The 25053-nt window shown below is 37.6% G+C and overlaps 1 protein-coding gene across 1 annotated transcript in view; it reads left to right on the forward strand.

Annotated features, from left to right (window-relative positions):
• Window positions 1-25053, forward strand: part of RBMS3 (RNA binding motif single stranded interacting protein 3) — a 706020-nt gene that overhangs the window by 94157 nt on the left and 586810 nt on the right. The window contains exon 2 of the mRNA XM_030445801.1: window positions 14823-14891. Within this exon, the coding sequence (XP_030301661.1) occupies window positions 14823-14891 (69 nt within the window). The remainder of the gene's footprint in view (window positions 1-14822; window positions 14892-25053) is intronic.

Consider the following 25053-nt stretch of genomic DNA (forward strand, 5'->3'; position numbering starts at 1 on the left):
TGCCAGGGGAGGTTTAGGTTGGACATTAGAAAGAATTTCTTTATGGAGAGGGTGATCAGGCATTGGAATGGGCTGCCCAGGGAAGTAGTGGATTCTCTGACCCTGGAGATATTTAAAAAGAGCCTGGATGTGGCACTCAGTGCCATGGTCTGGTAACCGCAGCTGTAGTGGATCAAGGGTTGGACTTGATGATCTCAGAGGTTCCTTCCAACCCAGCCAATTCTATGATTCTATGATTCTATGGTATCAGACAGTTATTTCACAGTTCACTTTTGATCCCATATATATAAAGCTAAATGACAGGGGAGATACCTGACTAGCCCTCTCACCAGCGTGGGCCATATATATAAATGTAAAAGGGTTATAATGTATTTCACAAAAATCGTTTTTTTGTGAAAAACAAAGACATAATTTTCTTCCAAGTCCATTGTCCTTGTCTTTTACAAGGAATATACTACTGCTGTCTTGTAGAGCAGACATTTAATTTTAAGATGCTTGTTTGACTTTCTCAATGACTCACAACAGGTACACAGCTGTCAGGACAGAACTGTATCTATGTAAATCCATGGCTCTATCCTCTCATGTCTGGAAGAAGTACTCAAGGTTTTCCCAGGCTTTGTTATGGAAATTGTGCTCCTTAGCAGTAAAATTGTGAACATTTTTAATTTCCTCATGGCAAGAAGGAGAATAAATTTAATTCCAAAGCTGAAAATGTTGAATGGCATTCCCAGACTCACCAGTGGCTTACATAACAGAATCTGTCACTTCGGAAAATTCATAACCCAATCTCTCTTCATAGTACAAGCAGTCTTATAATTTACCAGCATAAGAAAATTCAAGAATGCCAATGTGGACACCCCTGTGTTTCACTGCAGGAAAGAATTACAGCACAGTACTCAGGAATTCTATTGTGCAAAAACTAGCAATAGCATATAAAATGCTGGTATTCACCTAATATGCCTTTCTTTTACACTATGTCTCCACTGAATGACGGAAAAATACCCAAACAAAATTGTACTGTATTTTCATTATTACAAAATCATGGTTATGGTTTCCATCAGAATAATTTTAGTAAGTGTATACCACAAAATCACAGGAAATACTGCTCCTATAAATAAAGCTAGCAGCATGAGAGGTGGCTGAGTCAGTGTGAAAAATAACGGTTTTACTGGCAAAAGGATGATATTTTGAATACTCATAATTTATTTGCTCTATTTATCTTAAAATTTCAGCCCATCAATTATACATGAAACTGAATACCACAGTATATGAAGGGACTTAAAGGCAAGTATTCACTTCCAGCTCTAACATCATAGTCTTTAAACAAGACCTGCTTCTTAGCGGGCTGATAAGACAGATGGATAAGTGTTGGTAGATATGAGATTTATAGTTTGGCATTATTTAACTTCTCCATAATTTGCTTGTAGTAGTGCCCTGGAGACACATTTTTTTCAGAAACTCTGATTTTTCTACATTTATTCCAGTAATGGTATATTGAGAGTTGTTAAGGAAATTAAAGTCCCATTTCAGGCCCCACTTCAACAAAGCATTTAAGTAATGCTTAACTTAAAGTACATCTTAAACGGAATCCTATTAAACAAAGGCAAAAAAAAAAAAAAAAAAGAAAGAAAAAGAAAGAGAAACCTTCAGAGAGACTTCTCCACATTTAAACTGAAGAGCGTGGGGGTTTTGTTAAAATAAACTTAGCAAGGAGGCTTGTAGCACAGGCTCAAGAGGCTTTCTATGCAATGGAACGTTTAAAGAAGATATAACCTGTTGTCCAGGGCATGTACATGTTGTGTTGAAGGAGGCAAGAAACTCTATTCAAATTTTGGAGCAGAATAAAGGATGAACTGCATTTATTATACTTGGGGGAAGTGCTCTGAAACCCCACAAGGAAGTATTTTGCAATAAAAAAGAGCTGTATCTCAGCTCACAAAATTATTGGACAAAGTTATGTTCCTCCAAGACATCATGACATTGGAGGCTTTTCTGAAAACCTAGGGAAAAAAAAATTGCCTAAGGATGAATGAAGAGACTTCCATCAAGCTGGCAGTTAAATCCCTTGTATCTTTCTGTCACTGGTAATACTTCCTTCCTTAGTAGCATCATCTCTGCTGCTTGTTCTGGAGTTTTAGGGGACAATTTTGACAGTTTATGACCATTTTAAGTTTGTTTAGAACAGTCTCAGGTCCTGCTAAAGGACCTGAGAAGTTCTGGTACCTAAGTATCAGGTTTGATATTGTGGAGCATAATCTGTATTTCTGGATCTCCTTGGAAGATTGATACACCTTTCAGGTTAAAAAGTAAAGCACCACTAAAAATATTTATGTGCACCTCACCTTCCCTAATACATTAGAAGCTCTTATGTACAGTAGTAAATGCAGATATTTTCTTCATATAGGTCATTGTCCTTATAAAAATTATTTCGTGTTCATCAGAAAAGTAGGTGGTGGCCATGTGTTTTGCTGTCTGGTGCAATGCAAGGTACAAACTCTACAGTTTTACATGTGAAGGCACTCAAATGACAAACAGTGAGGAAAAGAAGTAGCTATCTGGCTAAGGTAACTCAGTTGTCCTGTTGTTCATGAAAGATTTTAAGAAAATAAATTAAAAATAGCCATCGAGTATAAAAACACTCATCACAGTGATGGAAATATTTTTCCACTCGCTGTTTTGGATTGTTAGGGAGATCAAAATATATGTAAGTATCAAGTTTTGTTCAAGAAAAGAGTAAGGTTTATTGCATTTAATGAAAATTCCTGTGTGATGGAATTTCAGCACTGCAAAATGTTTTATTTTGTCATATGACAGCATAGGGAAAGCTCAGACTCAATAGCTTTTTTAAGTAATTATGTCTCTGTATTTCAGCTTATGAAAGAAAGTTTTAACAGCCTGAGAGATGATGTGTAAATGGATCTGTAGTGAATCTAAACAAACACACATTACTATGTAGCTAATGCCAAGAAGTGCTTTTCTTTATGTAGCAGCAAACTGTGACAAAGCAAAATGTTGATATGATGCTGATATTGCCCTTCACAGTGAAACTGACATTTTTTAACTTCAAGGCACTTAGAACTTCTTCGTGGTACCTTTTATTAAGTTTGTCTGAAGAGGGCAGCCTTTCCTAAAGCACTTGGAATTTTCTTAATTTGGCAAGGTTACTGTACAGTGAACAAAACGACAAAGGACATGCTCACAGTCCTGACTTTACCTCTCATTATTGCATATGTTTTCCTTGAAGTGTCTTTTCACATATATTTCTTGACCAGCTCTGAAGAATATTACTGTTTGAAATATTTGACAACGCCTGCTAAAATGCAGTCCATTTTCAATTACTCTCTATGCTAAATGAATAGAGACTTGCTGGGATATTTCTGGAAGTAAATTGACATAGGTTACTAGGAAATTTCTGAAAATATGGATGCTGTTTATTCATTCTGCAGTCTACAAGTGCCTTGAGTGCTAAGAATGTGAAGAGAGCAGGATAATATTCATTCCTTTCAGTTGACAGTTCTCCTTATCTTTCATGTTTTTCATCATGAACCCTTCTCCAGCTTCAAAAAGAAGCATTACCCAGAAAGTAGACAGAAGGATGTTACTTTTCATTTTATGCTTTCATCATAAGGAAACATTTTCTTTTTTTTTTTTTTAATTTTACAGCAAATCCATGCGTTGCAATGTTACCAGGAAAGATGAATAGCTACTCCAGATTTAGCAATTAATGTGATAGATTTAAGGGCTCTTAGAAGAATTTATTGCCGTGGTGTTCCCTGATCACAGTGCAGGGAGGGGCATTTGAAAGAGCTGGATTGCTACATTTTCACAGTTTCTGCTGTGCCAGCCACGATGTCACATCTCTCCCTTTGCAGGGGCATCCAAATTTGAATGCCTGTCTCACCTTCTGTGGTGTTGGGATTTAGATTGCTTGATAGGCCTGGGGGAGAAAGAGGGCAAGCTGAATGCAAGGAGCAAGCACAGGGGCTCAAACAAGGAGAATTCAAAGGCTTTCACTGCTTAGAAGAGGAAGGTAGGTGGAGACAATAGGTGTAGGATTTCACAGCCTTTAGATAAACGAGCATACTGTTTGCAAAAGAGTATTATCGGGATTACTAGAATCTCTCTCTAAAAATCACTTCCAAGGCGTTGCTTGGGCAATAGAAGTGGCAGTGCGGAGCCTGTGCAGAAGAGTCAGCTCACTGCATCCTCTGCAATCCTCTGTAGAAATGTCTGCAGCAAAATGAGAGTACTTTGTGTACCCAGGAGCCCGGAGACTTTGCTGTGGTGCTTGACAGGTAGTAAGTCTTGTACTGCCTCACAGTCACAGCAGCTGTCACCCGTGCTGCTTATTCCATGCTAGCACTGGCTACAGGCAAACTGCAGGACAATGTCACCCCTTCAGTTTGTCAGCTCCTGGTCTCAGCTGGTGATTAGGCAGCATCCCTGCTAACGTAGTCAAATAATCCTTTTTTTTTTTTTTTTTTTTTTTTTTTTTACTTAAGTGATTTTTTTTCAGGGCTTTTGAGGAAAAGAAGTGTATAAAGGCAAATTCCCTTACTGTCACTAGGGTCGAAGTAGCAAATCATTGAATTTCTTCCTTCCACAAGCTTGGACTGTTATTTAATGCTGCCAGGTGTTTAAGCTACATACTCATTGCAAGCTCATGTCATTGCCTGACAGAAGGCTTGCTCAAAATTTTGTCATTACACAGATATTTACCTGGTTTTATATTCCTTGAATTTTTCATGCTATGTTCATTGATCAGAAAGCACCCTCTTCTTCTTCCCTTGTCTTCTTTACCTTATCTTTCCTGCAGCATCCTCTTGCTCATGCATTGCAGCAGATTGCTTCAGTTCATTCCAGACCCTCCCAATGACTTGCCTGGTCTGAAAAGTATGGGGCTTCTTCCTCTTCCCCCCTTAGCATGGGATTGCTATGCAGAAATTTCCTACTTATAAAGCTCTCAACCTTCTGCCTGTCAACAGTTGTATGCTTGTGCTATCCTCTTCTAAAAATGACAGATTCTCTCCCTGCAGGTCAAAGACCCTACAGCATATTCTTAAATCCCCTAAGAAATTACACCTTAATTGTGTTTATATTGACATCCTCTCTTGAAACAAATCTAACCAAAATTAATTGCTTGTTTTCATTTTTTGTGACTGATCTTGGGAGGGAGCATCATGCTCTTTGTCAGACACTAATACTTGCTGTCTCTCACAGTTTCCTCTGTTTAATGAGTATGTGTCTGTAAAAGGTATGGAGGATGGGATTTTTGAGGTTATAATGGAAAGAAGTTTGCAAACAATTCTTACATTTCCAATACACCTCTCTTTTGAAATTGGAAATGTGACTTTCTCCTTCCGCTCTTTGGGAACGTTTGCAAAATTAGGTTATAAAAAATTTGACTGAGCTTATTGCATCCTGGTCTTAATAATTCAGCAGGAATTGCTAGCATTTTCTCTGTATGTCTAATTGCTTTTTGAATACTTTACAAATTTTATTCCTCTGAGAATGACTCATTTATCTAGAAAGCAGCCTTTTGTTATTCACTTTTATCTGTCTCATCATTAAAGAGATCATTAGAGCACCTCCTCTACCTTTCTGTGATTACATTGTTTCCAAATAAATATTTTGATTTTTGTGCTTTCCTGAGCCTTCATGATTCTTGTCCTTGCTTCCTAGTACTGAAATACATGTTAAGTATTCTGAGTATATCTAATGTATATCTAATGTATTTCATATTTTACCTGAATTTCTGCACTATTGTCTTTTGCATTTTCTTATCAAGGCTATTCTCTGTTCTGGCTTTATTATAATCTTCAATGTTCACATAACTCTGAATTCTTATTATCTTCAGTGAACATTAATAAAAGAAGAAAAGATTCTCACACAGGTTTATGAAAGTACCCATTGTTTTTTTATTTGCATCTGTTCCTCTAATGATTTTTTTGGTTTTTAGGTATCTAAAGATCTCATCAGTGTTAGTCTTCTCTCTGGCCACTTCATTATCTTTTAACACCTCAGACCTGATATTACTTGGAGATTCTGGGTCATTTCTCATGTTTCTTGTTTGTTTTTTTCAGTGCAACAGATCTTTCTCAGAATAGCTGTTGGAAGAGAACAGGTCTCACTACAATGAAATTCTTCTGTGTTCCTTGTGTTACTCATTTCTCTCACATCAGCATACACCTTTAAATTCCATTTTTGCAGGTCTATGTAAACTCCTGAAGAAAACCACATTTCATAATCCCACAAGATGAATCCCATTCCACTGTCTGCCTTAACCGAGACTGTATTTTTTATAGTTAGCTCCCTACAACTTTTTGTGCCCCAGCCTTTCATTTACTCAGGAAAATGGTAAGAGTCCAAAGATCATAAAAGATGCCATATGTTCCAAGTTCTTCTGATAATGCAGCTTATATTTCATTGTGCATTCTTTCAGTAGGAGTAGACATCCCAGTAATATCAGTACTGTGTTCCCTGACTGCTGGTAATACAACATCGCTCAAAATAATGCTGTACTTACTTCCTACCTTGTAGTCTTTTTTTCTGAGGAAGCAGCTGCTAACTTCTAAAAATCCACTTTCAAACTGTATTACCTCTCATATGGCTGTGATGCTCTCCCCTGCCATCTCTGTAGTGCTTGAGAGAATTCTTGAGCTCAAAGCATCAAATGTTTCCATATTCTTGTTTTCCTCTTTTTCACTCAAGCTGAGATGATTTCTCTCCTTATCTTATTTCATGTTTCCAAGTCTTGTAATATTCTTACAGTTTCCTAATTTTACATTTCATGGGATAAGGATGCCAACTTTATGTCAACTCCATCTGGAAGACTTGAAGGTTGTTCCTCGATCTCTTTGCAGCTTATCCTCAAACTCTCTGGCTTTAGGAGAAAATACTGACTGCACAGCAAATCATGGTTTGTGTTGAACTGAGCTTGACCAGTCAGTTTTGCTAAGATAGATGGGGTCTGAAATGAGTAGTGCAATCTCTGATATCGGTTCCTATTCTGTTTGTGAGATGCAAAAGGTGTGTGGACTTCATCCTCACTTTAAGATATGCATTGCAATTTCAATTACGTTTGATATTGTATTTGAACAGGTTGCCCAGGGAAGCTGTGGATATCCCCTCCCTGGAAGTGTTCAGAGCCAGGCTGGATGAGGCTTTGAGCAACCTGGTCTAGTGGGAGATGTCCCTGCCCATGCAGAGAGGTTGGAACTGGATGGTCTATAAGGTTCCTTCCAACCCAAAACCTTGTATGACTCTATGATTAGTTTTATCAATCAAGCAGGATACAGGGGGACACGAAGAGATGAACAGGTCTTTTTCTGTTTAACACAAAACTCCTGATTGGTATATGTAAAGAGAATTTCTGAAGAGGGGATATTTTTATCCCCGACCTTGTCCAGATTTTTTTCCTTCCAGGGTGCCAAAATATCTATATTAAATTGCTAAAGAGAGTGGACAAAGATTAAAAAGAGGGGGAATCACAGTGTCACGACAAGCCTTACATTGTGGTTCAGAGCCCATATCAAATTGCTAAACTGTCAAGAATGCACTGTTGGGGTTAGTAATAGAAGAATTATACTACTTTTGGCAATTTCACCTCAAAAATGATGAGTCACTGTGTCAATGACCAAGAGTAGACAGTGGATATAAAATGTGAGCAAGTGCTTTGGGTTAGTGCCTGAGTTCCTCTAAAAACATCTACTGAGTGCATTTGCTTCATCAAAGCCCAAACCCACAGATTCAGAGAGATGTACTCCCATGGTTGACAGCTCAGTCAATATCTCTCTTGCTCTGTCTCTTCCTGTCATAACATTGATTTCTGTAAGCTAGAGGAAGTAATCCCTGATGACATTGCGCAGCAATCTTAAGGAAAGTTTTTTTCCCTCTGCGTACTTATTCATAAACAACTTCAAAATGTATGTCATTTACAACTCACTTACAGACTTTACTTCTCATAATTCTGTTACATTATATGTCCTGGCCACTGCATGCACATCAGCTGCTTTTTTGTAATGGTTTCTTCTTTATTTTACACTGTTATGGAGCAACATACTTGATGATTCTCCTGCATTGTCTCATCACTGCAAAACATGATGTCACTTTGACATATGCTTGTCAACAAGACCACGTTTTATTTTGTGTCCTAACCCCATGATCAACAATGTATTCTATCAAATAGTGAAAACTCCTATATAGCTGTAAAAGAAATGAAGTTCTTGATACTAAACTGTCAAACTTCTCTGTATCATTTTTTTCTGACAGAAAAAAAAATAAAAAATCCATCTCTCAGGAAATTCATAATGCTAGTCTCACTAGACAGGAGGTAGTTTTCCTGGCAGTTCTGGAAGATTTTAACTGTGAGGAATGAGAACCTAAAAAAAGTAATTTTATTTGTCTGGTATTGAAAAAAACACGTATTTTGTATTTTCAATTTCTTTTGTCTTATTCTCAGAGCAGCACTGGGTATGAATTTCCAGCATAGGATTGATATGGTCAGAAAATGGGACAAGATTTTGAAGGGAGTAAGGAAATGTGTATATTTATAGCACAGCAGTGAAAAAGCTTTATGGGTGAGTGGCACATCTGTAATGAGCAGACTTCAGTGGGGTTTGACTCCACAAGCAGTGAGGTGTGAGGTGTGACACCAGAATGGAAGTGGCAGAGAAACCCTTCCCACTGAGCTGCCTCCTCTGAGCAACTGATGTGATGTTTGTGAGGAAGAGGCTGTGAAGGATTTGGTATCATTCAATGTCCAAGGTCTTACCCCACACAATGAATCAACAAAACTTAAGAGTGTCTGGAGCCAGCCCAGAGGCAGGGATGGGTTGATGTGTAGGCATGAAGTGTATGTTGTTTCCAGTGATGTTACTGGTTCAGATTTCTGATTCTGTAGTTCCTTTAAGCACTATTTTTGATCAGATAGAATCAGGTAAGTTATCTTTTCTATTTAATTTGTATATAGATATTAAGGATTTGTCATTGTCTATCCTGCATTGTTGTGTAAAAAGAAATGAAATTCTATTCTTCAATACTTCAATTGACACCCACCCTCCCCTCATACCCTCCCCTCCCCTGCTACAATTAATGGCAAAAGTATTTAACTTTGTGCTTCTGGAGAGCTGTAAAGAACATTAGAGCCCTTAAAATTATGAGAGGTTAGAACTTTATTTTTCATTTGTTTTTGTCTTCATAAACTCCTGTTGTGAAGTTAATGAAAAATACAATAATAAATAAAATAAAATTAAATAAAATTAAATAAAGTTAAATAAAATCTGTAGCTGTTTATAAGAAGCTGTTGATTGTTATTCCTTTTGAACATAAACTTACTGGTTCCTTCTTGCAGTAGTCACAAAACTTCATGGAAAAAAAAAAGAAACTAAACTTCAAATCAATAACATCAGTGCCTTAACACCTTATAGTGTTGTCAGATGTCAGTTTTCAGCAAATTAATTTTTGGGGTTTAAGGAAAAATCAGGAAAATTCCATAGAAAATAGTAAAAAAAAAAGGTAACCTAGATATTGGACACTTCAAAATGTATCCTGAGTTTGTTCTCAGCCTTTGAATAATCGACTGGACTCTTTACTTTTTAACAAGTAGTATCTCCAGTAAAAATGATGAGCAAGATATCTGATGAATGACAGTAAGAATTTAGCCTAGGAGTTGCTGATATATAAGGTATATCATATAACCATTACCTGTATTCTCTACTATACTTTTATAAGCTCTAACTCTACTTTTTTGTCTGAAAAAAAATGTGCTGTTCTTTTACAAAATCAAATGTTTAGTATTACCTTCCATTTCCTTTAATGATGTATCTTCTCTATTTATAATTAAAAATCTTTTCTCCCCTTCTTGCCCAGCCAAAAAATTCCAACTAAGTCCTAAAAGTCAATACAGTACTTCATTTCTTTACCAGCAAGCTGAATTTGAAAGATTAACAGAGTTTGTGGGAGTTCACAACCCAGTTCAAAAGCACTCCGATTACATAGCAAATTTGCTGCCATCATAACTCCTTAAACCCTAGAAGAGGACAAATTGCCTAAGCCCCTTGGTAGGAAGGAGAACAGGGATTATGAGTAGATTTAATTTCAGCTAACATTAGCCATCCAAAGTTAGATATCTCAATCAAACTGGCTGCTTAGACTCCCTCTCCAGTGAGCGGATGCAAAGAGACAGGTACTTCCAGACAGGAATTCATCCTACCCTAAGATACATTTCCAAGCCAATGGCATCAATTGCCATGCCAATCAGGAGGCTTGATAAATTCACTTAACTGAAGAATAAGTTATAAACCTTGGCTTTATTTAACAGTATATATTATCTTTTTTTGCTTTTAGATATTCTGAGAGTAACACCACTGGTAGCTTTCTCTAAGTGTCTGCTAAGTTTCTCTAAGAGTCTGCTTTTTTTCCTTAATTTTGAGGGATTACCTTACAATATTGCTCTTCTTGATGGAATGAGAAAATATTTATAGACTGTATATGATACTGGCTTGTCTTGTATACTAATAGACTTAGCCCAGGAATGAAACAGCAGTATATCTTTTTCTGAGCTACTCTGTTGAGCCATACTGAAGAGATTTCCATGTATTCTCCTAAAAGTGTTTTGTTTTGTGGGTTTTTTTGTTTTTGTTTGTGTTTTTGTTTTTTCCTCCTGGCTTCTTGCTGTGTTATCTACTGTAAACAGTTTTACAAATCTTCTGAGAAAACAGTTTTCCTGCAGGCTGCAAATAAACCAGCATCTTTGCATATTGACCACATTTGCTCTTTTTCTCTCCATGTTGTTTGATTGTCAGAAAAAGTACTTTTTCCCTGCTCTTACTGGGATTTGAATGCAGCCTGGTAATTCATCAGCATTCCTCATGTTCAGGCTTGGCTCCAGACATGTTCTTGGAACATGCATTGCACCTGTACCAACAGCAGCTTTTCTCCTTTCATACTGACTGATGTCTGGTCAGCAGCCTGCAAACCACCAGCTTTCTGCTCTCTCTTTTTTTTTTTTAACATTTTTTTTATTTTTCCAGAACTTCCATCTCAGATACCAAAAACCACATGTCCAACTGGCAGTTTTATTACCTGCAGGAGTACTAAAGTCTGTTGTGAGAACTATTTTACCTTTCTGAAGTTTTTAGCACAAGTTCGTTGGTCTTTTAAGGTGACTGGTGGTCACCTGCAGCTGTGTGAGTTTAACCTCTCTTCACAGGTGGGGGGAATGAAGCGGAGGGGCAGGGACATAAGGAACAGCTTGGGCAAGCAAGTAATTAGAACAATCAGTTCTAATTAGTTTTTAATAGTCAGGGAGGGTTTTTTTTTTCTACCTATATATGACCAAGAAACAGGTGGGAAGGTACAAGGGCTGGGTATCAAATAAGCTAAGAGTGGGGGTTTGAGGGAAGCAGGGGGAGCTATGTGGTTTAGATGTTTCAAATTATATGGCTTGGGAGCTCCACAAGATCAAGAGAAGGATTTTATGTCCAGGGCTTGTGTTAATTGTGCCAGAGGGAGAATCTTTAAATATTCTTTGTATATGTTCCTTCTTAAAAGAGAAAATAGAATGTAAGGTGATTTTAACTGAAGAATGGGGCTTATGGGGCTAAATGCAGCCCAGGTTCTCCCTCTTAGAATACTCAGTGAAAATGCAACTTCTTGAGGTCTCTTTTGTGGCTCAAGCAGTATGCAAAAGCCATTCAGCCAGCATAGAATGTGGTCTAGCTTGTGGTCTTGCCTGCTAGGTGTGAGAGGTCATGATCCTCAAGGTAGGGGGTTGTCCAGTTTCTACTCATTGGTGTGAGAGAGTGCATGTATGTTCCTGTGTTCAGAGTTTGTTCATGCCTGTTAAAGTTGCCTCTCTCAAATGTTTTAACTGCTGAGATGAGCAGGGAATGTGGTCTAGACTTCAGTTTATGGTTTGTTTTTGTTGCTTTTTTGTGTGTGGTTTTTTGTTTCTTTTTTTTTTTTTCCTTTATGGTGGTGCTCAGATGGAAGTACTTTCCAGATATTTCAGAATCTACTCCAAATTATTTGTTACACTGTGTGTGAGTAGTGTAAACCTTTGCTCTATAACCTAATACTTTTATTCCCTTGTAATCTGCAAGTGATAGTACTAGTTGATGTATGAATGAAGAGAAAAAAAAAAAGGCCTGGGAGGAGAGGGGCAATACTTTTTACGCTGCTGTTTTAATTTTTCTTTAAGTGCTTATCTCTTAATAAAACTGTAAGATAGAATCATAGAACTTTCAGGGTTGGATAATCTTCAAGATAATCTAGTTCCAACCCCCCTGCCGTGGGCAGGGTCACGTCCCACTGGAGGTCAGCTTCTAAATGTTTCTGAGACTCTGGTCTCTTCTTTTTTGTAAAGCTAGACAGAAAATTATTCTCTGCCTTTGTCTTTAGATGTATTCAGCTGCTGTCTGCCTGGCCTGGAAAGGGTTCTCTAGTTTCTCTGTAATATTGTAGCACTAATTCTCTGTGGGATATCATTCTTTGGGATGTCCTTGAAACTAAGGTGAAGGTATTCAAAAGATTGCTATAGAGGAAATTTACCTACTAGAGGCAACAAGTGTTGGAATAAGTAACAAAGTCAAAGGCTGCTACGTGTTTGGGTGGGAGGAATATGCAGGTGGTCTTGGATAATGCTAAAGGTAGACATGTGTTTTATATAAATTTAGAGAGGTTTATGGTGCTTATGGAAAAGCATCTTGCTGGAATGCAACGAGATGCTTCCAGAATAATTCCTGTTATCTCATTTTTCAACTTGTTATTCATAGGTTGACTAATTTTTCTTCTGAAGTAGGTGGAGATTATTTTCAAAAGTTTTTATAAAGCTGAAATCAATATTGTGTGCAGCTTTCTATCAGAAGTGCTACTTTTTCCATTGTGTATCTGTTTATTAAAAAATGCTTACCCTTCTAAGGGTGTCCAGTAAAAGATAAATACACTATACAGTGGAACTAACTATGAAATTTGTAAAATAACTTATTTTTGATAGAATCAGACAAAAGCACAATTACAGCAGTGGCTGTTTCTCATTAGTGTGAATGACATGCCAGCTTTAGAATATGTAATGATGTGTAAGCTCTAGTGGTTATAATTGGCACAGAATGTACTATATCCTTGGGTGTTAAAAGCCATAAGCTATTTATTTTCATACTTACAAAGAGTATATGACATTGTGGTATAAATCTCACAGATTGTCTTACTTACATTTTTTTTACTATAATTTACGTCCATATGGTTCAAATATGAATCTGTCCCTCTATTAGCATCCTGCTGGTGACACAATGTACTGACAAATTAGTATCTCATGTCTGGAAAGACTATTTAAATTCAGATCTTGTGAATAGATAAGTCAAATCTACCTGATCATCCTGGCACAGGTAGCCTGAGTTTACTCCATGAAGAAATTATATACTTGCAAGGGATTTGACTACTGACTGTGTTTGGTTTGTTTTTTGGAAGCCCCAGATCCTCATAAATGAGGGGTGGATTTGGAGAAGCTCTGTGTTAAGCTAGGCTTTAGTCTAAACTAAGAGTAAATGATGTGGAAGTTCGTGGTATAAAATAATTTTGAAATAATGTGTATTAAATATTTGGTGGTGTCCTAATAGACACAATATTGCATTGCTTCTTCTGCAGTATCAAAGGCAATTTGATTTTAAAGTGTGTATATGGTACACATAATATGTACATTATGGTACACATAAACATCCATGGTGTGTGGTCGTTTCTCTTGACACTTCAGAAATCAAATGTAGAGAAGTGGGTGAAAGAAGTATGGGGATAAAGCCTTCAGAAAGGAGTTGTAAATTATTGTTCTCTTATTAGTTATTCCAAAACTGTCCAGGTTTCATTTTTAAGTAAGGTGAAGATATTTTGAATGAACAACTTTTTGGTTTTTTTCTTTAATGATTAAAGAACATCTTTTATAAAACTAGTATGAAGTACGGAATAAAACATTGTGGTTAGGGGAAAAATACAAATATAACTTCTCAGAACAGGCAGACAAACCATCATTTAATTAATGATGCCTTTCTGGAATAAATGTGAATTTAGAGCATGTTTGCTTAATCAAGGGGAGTTACCTGGCTAAAAGAGAGTCCAGCACAGAGCTATAAAGGTGATTAAGGGCATGGAACATTTCCCTTATGAGGAAAGGCTGAGGGAACTGGGTCTCTTTAGCTTGGAGAAGAGGACACTGAGGGGTGAACTTATTAATACTTATAAATATGTAAAGGGAGAGTGTCAGGAGGATGGAGCCAGCTCCTTCTCAGTGATGTCCAGTGGTAGCACAAGGGGTAACAGGTGTAAGCTGGACCATAGGAGGGTTCCATGTAAATATATGAAAAAACATTTTTACTGTGAGAGTGACAGAGCACTGGAACAGGCTGCCCAGTGAGCTTGTAGAGTCTCCTTTTCTAGAGATATTTGAAACCCACCTGGATGTGTTCTTATGTGACCTTTAGGTGACCCTACCTTGGCAGGGGGAGTTGGACTTGATCTCTTGAGCTCCCTTCCCATCCTTAGCATTCTGTGAATAATAGAGCTTTGCAGCCTTGGTTTAGGTTGAGGCACAGCATTTAGCTTTGCAATGTAGGGGACATGCAGAAGTTTAAGTGTAAATTGAGGTTCTGAGGTCCGAGGCTGAACATAGCACTGAGCAAACTTTCATCTCTGATTTTAATGCTAATCTATTGTATTTATGGTTGTTTAGGGTTCTTTTAATGTGGGAGTTCATGTGGTTGATATTAGTGAGAATGACTGTGTGTATGACAGAGATGTTGGTGAATATTTGACATCTCTCTCTTATTTTGCAGAGAGCTACAGCCAGCAAGACTTCTGGTGCTCCTTCCTACAGCAGATGGTCCAGCTCACAGCCCCATCAGGTAATATGTCCTTGTCAAAAAGGATCTGAAGCTCAAGTTGACACGTGCTTCCTCTTAAAATGAATCTGAGAGGGGATCAGAGCATTATCCACCTGCATTAGCCCAGCTCGGTCATGTTGATCTCAAAGGTTGTTGCAGGATATCCTGTGGTGAGCTGTTAGATGCAGTTGTACAGCATTGTACAGCTGTGATTCCTAATGCAGTTGTGCCTCTGTGGTTTGTCAGGGATGGACAAGCTGGAACTTGTCCACGGAACTCCTCTATGGCTGGAGCCCCCTACCCTTTGCCTTTTGTCGCTTAAGCTAGAAGTGTGTTTGATGCTCTTTGAAATCAGGTTCTCCAGTGCTGCTCTGCCCCCAATATTTTTTGCACGACTTAAAACAGCAGACTTGTGAAGTGTCTGCAATGTCCAAAACTTTCAGGAAGAATTGTAATAAGCCCAGAATGAAGTTCAAATGTTGTTCAGTGGTAGATGGGAAGAAATATTAATTTTTAGTAAGATTTAGTGTTTGTTTTCTGTTACTTGATCAAATCCAAAAGACTTTTTGACCAGAGACAAGGACATGGCTCACTTTATAATCAAAACACATTGTATTTCAACTAAAGCCACTTCCTCTTAAAAAAAGAAGAATTCAGGATCGATTGTATTGATGTTTCTTTCTCCCAACCTCTGCTTTTGCTTGTTTCTGACTCTTCTTTACTGCCTCTCAAAAAAACCTCCAAAACCCACAAACTGCCAAACAACACACACACCTTGCCCCCTTGAAACTGAAAAATTTAAGTGATCCCAGTGTGCAATTCCTTGATCTGACATGCTGGGTTTAGGTTTGTGTGGGTTTTTTTTTTGTTTGTTTTGGGGGTCTTTTGGTTTTCTTTTATGAAGCACCTCTGTACAAAAATGCAGGAAAATTTCAATAAGTTTAGATTTGGCTTCAAAAATGAAAGTTGAAGAAACAACAAATTTCACTTGTATTTGAATTAGGATGCAAAAGAGGGTGGTTAAAAGCTTCATGGGCTGTTAGCTACCTGTTACAGCATTCTTCCAGTCTCAAGAGTCCTGCTTTCACTAACTATTGTAAGAGTATTGAACCTCAGCTCCATATAAAAGTGTATTCATTTTGCTTGCTTGGGTTTCCACGTTTTCTTTTTCTTTCACTTTTGAACACCATACTTTCACTGTTTGGGGTAAAAATGAAGAGTATGTTGGCAGAAGGTTAATTCTTTTCAGTGGTTATTGCTTGCCTCATCCTGGAGGATTAGTTGGTGAGCAAAAAAAGCTTGAGTACCATCAATATGTACAAGGCTGTAACAGCAATGACTGTTCCCCTCTTTCTGTGTGTCTACAGTTGCACCATTAATGCATACTTCAGTCAGGAGGAGAGCATCCTAAAAAATCACATGGAATGCACTTTACACTCTACACACTTGATTTCCTTTTTGAGGAGGAAGGGGAAGATAAGCACACAATAAAGGTTGTTTGTAGTGTTACAACCCTGTCAAATAATGAGCAGAGTTAAGGGACTAGCTGCCAGGAATGCTGTTTAAAAGTATGTCTAGACAATCCAGCATCTGCAGGAAAAAAATTGTTGCACTGTATTAAAGCATGCCTGTGGTAATTTTCTTCCACCTATGTTGTACCCCACACATTTTAATCTTGTCTTCCTTTGTCATTTACACTCTAACATTTTCTTTCTCATCCTTGTAAGAGTTTTATCCTCTGTGTTTTGGGTTTCATAAGCTTATAAACTTGCCTCACAGATATTGCAAATACAAGTACCAACTGCAAGGATGCATAAGCAGTTTGGGAGACCTGAATACTGCTGTGCATTCTCATGAGCTGAGAGTGGCAAAAAATTTATATTGGATCAGAGCTTTGTACTCAGTGTTGCAACTTGCCTGTGTCTACATATACTTCATTTAGCATTTTTTTTTAAAGTTGACTTTCTAGGAAAGAAAAAGATTAAAGATCAAATTCATATTCTCTGCATTTTCTTCAGTCTCCCACTGTGAACCCAGTGAAGGCTTTTCCACATAGTTCTTAAAAGAATTCATATGGAAACCTAATAGAACTACATGGCTGGGACCTTTGATGCATCTAAGAAATGTTAAAAGTTAAATTGATTTCCTCTTTCCTTCCCTCAAGTTTTCTTTTTTTCATTTCCTTTATCTGTGTGAAGTTTGGAGGTCCACTGAGTGAGAGATTTGAAAGGGTTCTGCAGGTGGGGTCAATGAGTCACTGAAAATAACACATTTTTCACTGACTGACTTTACTTTGTGCTACCCAGGCATGCTTATTTTTTTTGCATTGGATAAACTGAAGCATGTTTATCTCAAAAATGGTATCTGGGGAAGGTTTTTAATGAGTTCATATTAGCTCATCTCTCTCATGGACATTTGGAATTTGTGTGCTCAGGTTTTTTTTTAATGTGAAGCTTCTCAGAATATTTTTTCCTGCCCCTTGAGCCTGAGAAAATGTCCTGTTGTGGGAGAGATGCCTTTAAAACTTGATTAAGAGGTTCCTTCTGACTGCCCTGGGAAAGTGGCATTACTACCTGCTTCAAGTTAGCTTTTTTTCAAGCAGTCTACTTAGTGTCAGAATAAGAAGCCAATAATCTAAAAGGCTGATCTTTTTTTTTTTTTTTTTTTTTTTTTTGAGCCAAGGTATTAATCCATTTAATTAAAGGACTGGGGAGTGGGCAGGGAAGCCAAACCAAATCTCAGCTTCTTCTTATCCGTGAAGCTGTGTTGTACCTTACTGACTTAAGGTGCACTAAACTGGCTTGAGAGATGCAATCAAGGGAAGATACAAACAGATACTAATGAGCTGAAATTGCCTATGCTGCCATTCTTGGCTAGTAGAAGCATTTGATGTGTGAAGAAGTCTTCAGCAATTTTCAGAGAGGCTTTGGATTGAATTTAGTCCTTCTGTGGTACTCTGAAGACTTTCTGTTCTTCCCCAAGTGTAACTGGCTCTTGCTGCTGATGAAAATGAAGGAGGAAGTAGCACTTTATCAGGCATGATGATGTAGCTGATTTCTACCATGATGCTGCTTTTAATGAGTAAGGTGACAGCCAAGGCAGAGTGTCTTACAGCAGTGGCATATCCTGTGTGGGACAGTGTCTTTCATTAGGAATCATAGGTACAGAGGCAGGGTGGGATATAAAGTACTCAGTATTACTGCAGCCTCACTGTCCCTAGAAGTAGTTTTAATATTAACAGTTCACTCACTAGTAATAACCTGAGAACAAAGTGCTAGCAACTATTGGGATGATATAGCTGATATAGATTTAAAAATAAAAAATTACTTGTTCCTTAGAAAAACAGAAGAAATGCAGTATTTCAGATACCAGCTTAAGGCCGAGGCATTGAATGAAAACAGATGAAGTGTGCTAGAAGAAGAGGAGGACTACAGCCCCCCTAATTTGCTTATGTCCCCACTGTCAATGAGAGGCAAAATGTGGGTACCACTTTAACAGATCTCACAAATCCACTTTACATGCAAGCACGAGGCAGTGATACCTCTCCTCTCAATGGATCTGAGACAGGCTGCCTTTTCTTGCTTGTGCACACTAGGGAGTTGATCAAGTCAGATTGTTCATTTTGTTCCTGGCTGGCACCTTTGTGACAATATTCTAGGTTTCTTGCACAAGAATTTCTTGCACAAGCAAGAACTGTGCTACAGGAGCAGCTTAAGAGATGCATGAGTGCTTCTTTAGGTGCTAAATAAGCCTGCAGAATAACTGAGGTGTCTTAAATTCCATTAAAATAATGTAGAACACTTCAGCGCCTTTCCCCTCCCTATGTCTATCAGAAAGACATTGACTTATGAGCTAATAAAGTACAAATGCAGAAAGTGAAATGGTGTCTGGTGTGCCACAGGACAGGAGGATTCTCAACTGAACTTCCATAATGTTCCTCTGTCTCTGCTGCTGGCTTTCTGGTGTTGGCAACATAAGATGCTTGCTTTCTTGCAGGTAATCAAAGCCTTGCCCATTGCTGCATTTGGCATCAGTCCCTTAATTTAGGTCAGAATGTTGTTTCTGTTCAATATTTTGCTCTTGAAACATAGGGTTAAGTGGTGTGTTTTAGTACTTGGTTAGCAGTTTTATTAGAAGAATCAGAACAGGCAGTGGATGTTGATGAGCATTTGGTGTAGGATCTAAATGTTAAGTAGGACATCTCGTCTACCACCCCATAGTGGTAGTTTGGACAGCTTCTTTGTGATTGAGATTATAGAAATAAACTAATGAAGAAGAAGGAAGCTAGGAAGGGTGATAGTTCTGTCTTACAGTAGTAAAATATTTCATTGAATTCCAGGTCAGAGATTTTGGTAATTTATCTCTTGCTTGTCCCCTGTGATGTCTGAGTGTCTGCTTGTTTTTGAATCTTGCTTTGTTTTTGACCTCATATTCTTCCTTTGTATGAGAGCAGTAATGTGTTCATAAGCAGATTCTTAATACAGTTTTCAGTAAAGTAGTCTCTTTTACAGGGTGTGAGGTGAAAATAAACCTTGTGATCAATCATTCACTCATGGCAGAACATCCATTTAGTTTTAAGAAGCCATTCCAGGTAATATTTGGGGTGGTTCAACCAGTAGTGGTTGGGGTTGTTTTAGTCTGCTTGTATTAAAATTAATAAGGTCCTGCAGGTGGAATTTGAGCCTTGTTAGAGCAAGAAGATGGGTAATGGTAAGTTTCCTTTATGGGATCTGGCATATTACCTCAACATAAATGTTATTGAAGCACTTGTTATCAAATGCTTAGAAAATCCATTCCTGTTAAATGATTTTCTTTTAAACTACCAGAAGATATCTGGTTCTAAATACTATAAAGATTCCTCAATTTGATGGTTTTGAATCTTTGAGTTTTTTCCTTTCAGTGCCTCAAGTCTAACTTGGAAAAAGTTTGTACTGAGAAAGTCACTGCCTCCCTGATGATATGGCCATTTGCCTTTCTGCTGAGCACTGCAAACTGTGGCAGTAAACCTAAGGTTAAATGCCTGTCCACTAGAAAATATATTAAGAACACCAACAATTTTCCCAGAAGCTGCTGAACAGCTATCAAATGGCAACAACATTCCTTCACTGATGACCTAAGTTTGAGCTGCACCAGTCTGCCCATCTAAATGAGTGACTTAGTCCAACTACAAGGGTTAGAACTTATTATAAAGGTCAGATGAGATCTTACTGCTTTCCAAAAGCCAACCAGACAACCCAAGCCACAGAAATGTTACTGCTCCCTGGCTCTTAGCATATAAACAGAAAACGAACAAAATTCAGTGGGCTTAATCAGTTATTGATGGAAATTTTTCAGTTTTCCAATAATTTGGGTATAAATTCCTTAAATATTTCCTTACCATAATATATCTTTTCAGAACTATTTGTACCTCTACAACATGTGCCATTGTTGCTTTAGAGCTTTTGAACTTTCACTTTGTTCCTAGTTTCACTTGGTTTTTAATAGTGTTGGGATAAGCACACAGAATAAAACCAAATATGGAATGAAACAACAGAATCTGAATTCTTTTAGGTTTTTTGCCATGTTATCAAATGGACTCACTGAATTTCAACAAGTCTCTGTTAAGCTTATCATACATAATGTTAACCTTGAATTTGGGATGGAGGCAGCTCTTGAAAAAGCAACTTTAACTTGTGAAGTACTCCTTGTAAGGCATGTTGTATAATAGAATTATTATACTTTTAAGTTCAATGAAAGATTAGAAAAAATAAATCTGTGGTTATTACTCCAAGTTTGTTGCTCTTATCCACAGTATATGCCATTTTATGCACATCATAGCTTTGTGAGGTTTTGTCTACTCATAGTAAAGACTGACTCATTTAATAGGTAGCAAAGTCAAGTGTAACCCTGACTTAACAGACACTGCTTTTCTTGTGTGTCTCACCTCTCATAGTATTTGCTTATTTCTTCTGCTAGAGATTCCTATTTTCTTCCAGCCAACTGGAAACCCAGTGTTAAAGGTTCTGCTTGACTTTGAAGCTTGCATCTTCAGGAAAATTTGTGGGCTGCTGCTTCTAGCATAGTGCTTTTGGTAAGCTATCATAAAGGAAGACTGACCTTGGCATCTCTTTTGTGGGGTTGTGTTTTTGGTGGGTTTTTTTTTTTGTTTTTTAAAGCTATGGCAAAATGGGCAACTTCAGCTGGAACAGACAAACCCAACTTCACCAAGGTTATTGGCAAGGTCAGGGCAGTCCTGTTAATTTTCAACTCTGCAAGTACCAAGAGACAGTGGCACACTGGCTTGGCCACTCAGTTAAATGCATAGGTACAGAGAGATGTGTAAGCTGTTTTTATTGTATGAAGAGAACTCAGCCAAAGGAGACTTGGGAGCTGTATTATCTGTTGCCAAGTGAAATGCAGCATAAGCTTAGCTGTGAAAAGCTAAAGAGTTTTCAAGCAAAATAAAAAGCAGGGAACTCAGAAAAGAAAGTTATTGTTTCTGGACAGTGGAAGAAGATGAGTAAATGTACACAGTGGTATTTCAAGGTAGGTCATCTAAGTATGCTACTGTTGTGTTAGCAAAATTACCAAGCAGCCTGCTGAATTACATGGAAAGTTGTCTCCTGCACTGCTGGCAGGGTGAGACCCTGTGACTGTAGGGAAGCAATAGCAGTAGATAAAATCTAAACACTTTCTCTTATTTCTTTTGAAGAAACACTTAGTATCTGATGGTAGCAATAGTCCTAATCTTGTAGTACTATGTTAGCACTTGTGCATCCTGGACTTATTTCTGAAGTTTATACCTAAAAGCAGGGCTTATGCTTCATGGGTTAAGGTGAAAGACAAAATGGGGGCTAAGTGTCCTTTGCAATCTATGTGGCTGATCCCTGCATGTTAGTTACAGGTATCCCTCATTAAACATGCAATTTCAGAGTTAGTTCCCATTACACAAGAAACACATGAGTGTACTATTACAATACTTGAAAGTCTGGAGAGTTCATGCTTAGCAGAAGTTGGTCTAAGTCAACTAGACGAACTGAGTGCTGGAAAACCACTGACTTTTTTTTAATCTAATGCAATGTTACAACATGTTTTAAGACCAGGTGCCTAATTGGTCTGATCAATGATTTCCACTCATCCCTCAGATCTCCTGTGTATTGCTGTATCAAAAAGGACCTGATAATTCAAAGATTAGAACTGTCCTGATGATATTATGTAAAACTGAAACTTTAAGTGTAATAGTTACGAAAACATAAGAGAACTCTCCTCAGATGCAGTATTGTTTTCTCTTTTCTACAAGTGTGAGAGGAAAATGTTTCTTTTCTCATTGTTACTCAGAGTTGGAGATAACATTGGTATTTCGTTTCACTTTCAAGTTGAGGTTCAGAAGATTCCATCTATAGCCTGGCTAATCATAAAATCAGCATGCAGGTAGAAAAGCTTTTGTTCAAAAAGATGTTTCCAAACAGCTGCCATGACAATTTTTTTTTTCTAGAACAGCAGACTTTTTTAAAATGTCTTCACTTGTTATGTAATTATTTTTGATTAAAAAAAAAAAAGTGCATTATGCTAAGTGTCTGCTCAGTGTGCTCAAGTTTGCATAGAGAAATGTGTGCTGGGGATGAGGAGGAAATAAGAGCCTTTGTGATGACTTCTACAGATATGAAACATTTCCAAAAGTGTCTGTCAGCTGTACTTATTTTGTCACTCAGAACTACTTTCTTTTCCAGGAGGAGAATTTTTTTGAGATTTAAAATGACTGAAAAAAATAGGATTCTACTCATTTAAACAAATTAAGTCAAAGTTTTCCCTCTGTCACATCTTGTATTGTCACTGTAAGCTGCCCTACCTCTTTTGGAAACCTCATTTCAAAACTGTGCAGAGTCAATTTGGGAACTTCCTGGAATGTTCCTCCCATACCTCTTTTGCCTGATCTTCTTAGCAAATTAAGTTTATTGATATTCTCTCTGTGAATGCTGACTGCTTCCTATAAGATGGCCTATTTAGACTGAATTTGGTGAAGAAAGGGAAGGGTTTAAGTTTCAAGAAACTTTCAGAGATGTGAACTTTCTGTGTGAATTTTAAGACTGCAGCAGAGAGACATTGGTGGAATGTCACACCAAAGGAGAGCATGAGATCATTTTTCGCCAGTCACTGGGCAATTTCCAGGGGAGAATGATCTCATCAATGTCTTAACAATGGGGCAAAACGCTCAGTTGTTAGTGGCTGTGTTTTTGTTATTTTTTTTCAAACGAGTCTAAACTTTCTCTCCTGTGCAGATTTTCTGGTTAAGGGATGAGCTCACCCCAGAGCATAAGAAATAATTCAGTTAGAGTCAATCAGATGCAAGACACGAGTACGTTTTCTATCAGGCTTAATTAGTTTTGTTGTTCACACAGCTACCCAGTTGAATTCTAACAAAATTCTGTGTTGGATTGATTGAATTCTGAACTCCTTCAATCTGAGAGTCTTTTAAGGAAACTGTCTCCTTGCTACATCTAGCAACATTATTCCTGACTTTTCTCTAAGGTTCAGATCTTGTCAGATAAACTTCAGATATTATTGTTTGAAGCAACACATAATCTTACAGTGGGCTTTCCATTGCACTGTCTGTAGTATCCCTGGTGTGTTTGTGTTGACTAATACCTAAGACTGACAAAGGTTTTTACACACAGACATCTTGCCTCATGTTCCAATAAATGTGTCATTTGATATCTTCTATTGTAGACTTCATTTTGACTTTGCTATGACACCTTCTTAAAAGAAAAAGAAGTTGCCAACAGATGATGTTTTAACACTTGTCAGGAATTCATTATGATTCATCTTAGCTTAGATTTAATTCTTCTTGGAATGAGCAGTTCATGGAAATTTGAGGTTTTTTGGTTTTGTTTGTTTTTCTGCTTTCTGGGTAATGCAATGAATTGGATGATAAAGATAATTAGTATGACAAGTTGCAGGAAAAATGTGTACTACCATGTTCCACCTCCACTTTCCTCAGTGTTCCAATGTTTTTAAAGATTGGAAGATAGGTGAGAGCAGAAGGGTTCAGGTTATTTTTAGCAGATTTCCCCCTCACCCTGTGTCCTACTAGTCAAAAGTAACAAATGGACTCTGTTCTTCTTGCCTTTTGTACTCCTGAAGCCTTAAACCCAGAAAGGAAAGGAAAGCAGTAGACAGTGGCTGGATCCACCATGCACTAACAAAGGGCTTGATGATTTTCCAGAGCCAACATTAGCTGAAAGGTAGGGCTGGCATTTGGATGAGAAACAGCTGGCATCAAGCTGTGTCCAGGGGCAGGTCTGGGCTTAGGGGCATGTCCAGGGAAGATGGTCAGATCAGGGCTGGTGCCACACAGCTGTTTCCTTGCCTTTCTAAACATGTTCCTCATAAACTTCTCTAAAACCTTTCACTTTTCCTACCTCTCACAAGAAAGAGAGCAAAGCTGGTTGATTGATTGTATTAATAATCTAAATGATGATTGTTCTGTTTGATAATTAACTATGCAAATCTGAAAGAAATAATTGGTGGATCAACAAAAAACAGATCTGCAGGCTACATTAGGAGGAATAGCTGAAAAAGCTAATTTGGTTATCAAGATAGATTATGCTTTGTAATGAGAAACGACAAGGCATTTTGCTGCAACTGTCATGGCAACTTTAGAGCTTCTTTATATGGTTTAATTTAAAATGTATTTACCCTGTAGCAATGAAATAGCAATCTGTGTAAGAAACATAAAAGATGAAGATAGAAAATACCTTGAACATATGGACCAGTTCTTCAATAGATATAATTTCATTTAATTTGAAGTCAGCAAACAGATATTTTCAGTCTTCAAAACTGATTTGTTGGTCCCAGGTTGTTTTCTAAATGTGTACTCTTTCTAGAGTCTAGTTGTCTAATCTGGGATCTGGTCTTGGCTAAGAATCTTTCATTAATTAGAAATCTCTATTTCAGTTATATTTCAGCAGTTTATGAGCTCTGTTCTCCATTACATGGATCTGTATAAGCTTGAAAAGTCACTGAGCACTGCTAAAATTCAGTTGTATCAGGATGCTCACTAGTCCTCATGGTTCAGCATGCAGATTAGTTGCCTGCTGGTGCTAAGATTTTGATTGTATGAGTGTTCTTTTTTTATTTTGTTTTGTTTTTTGTTTTTAAATCAAGCTGTGTTGATTGTTGATATTTGAAATCAAGCTGTACTTCT

The sequence above is a fragment of the Calypte anna genome, chromosome 2 (assembly GCF_003957555.1).
Source record: "Calypte anna isolate BGI_N300 chromosome 2, bCalAnn1_v1.p, whole genome shotgun sequence".
NCBI classification, from domain to species: domain Eukaryota; kingdom Metazoa; phylum Chordata; class Aves; order Apodiformes; family Trochilidae; genus Calypte; species Calypte anna.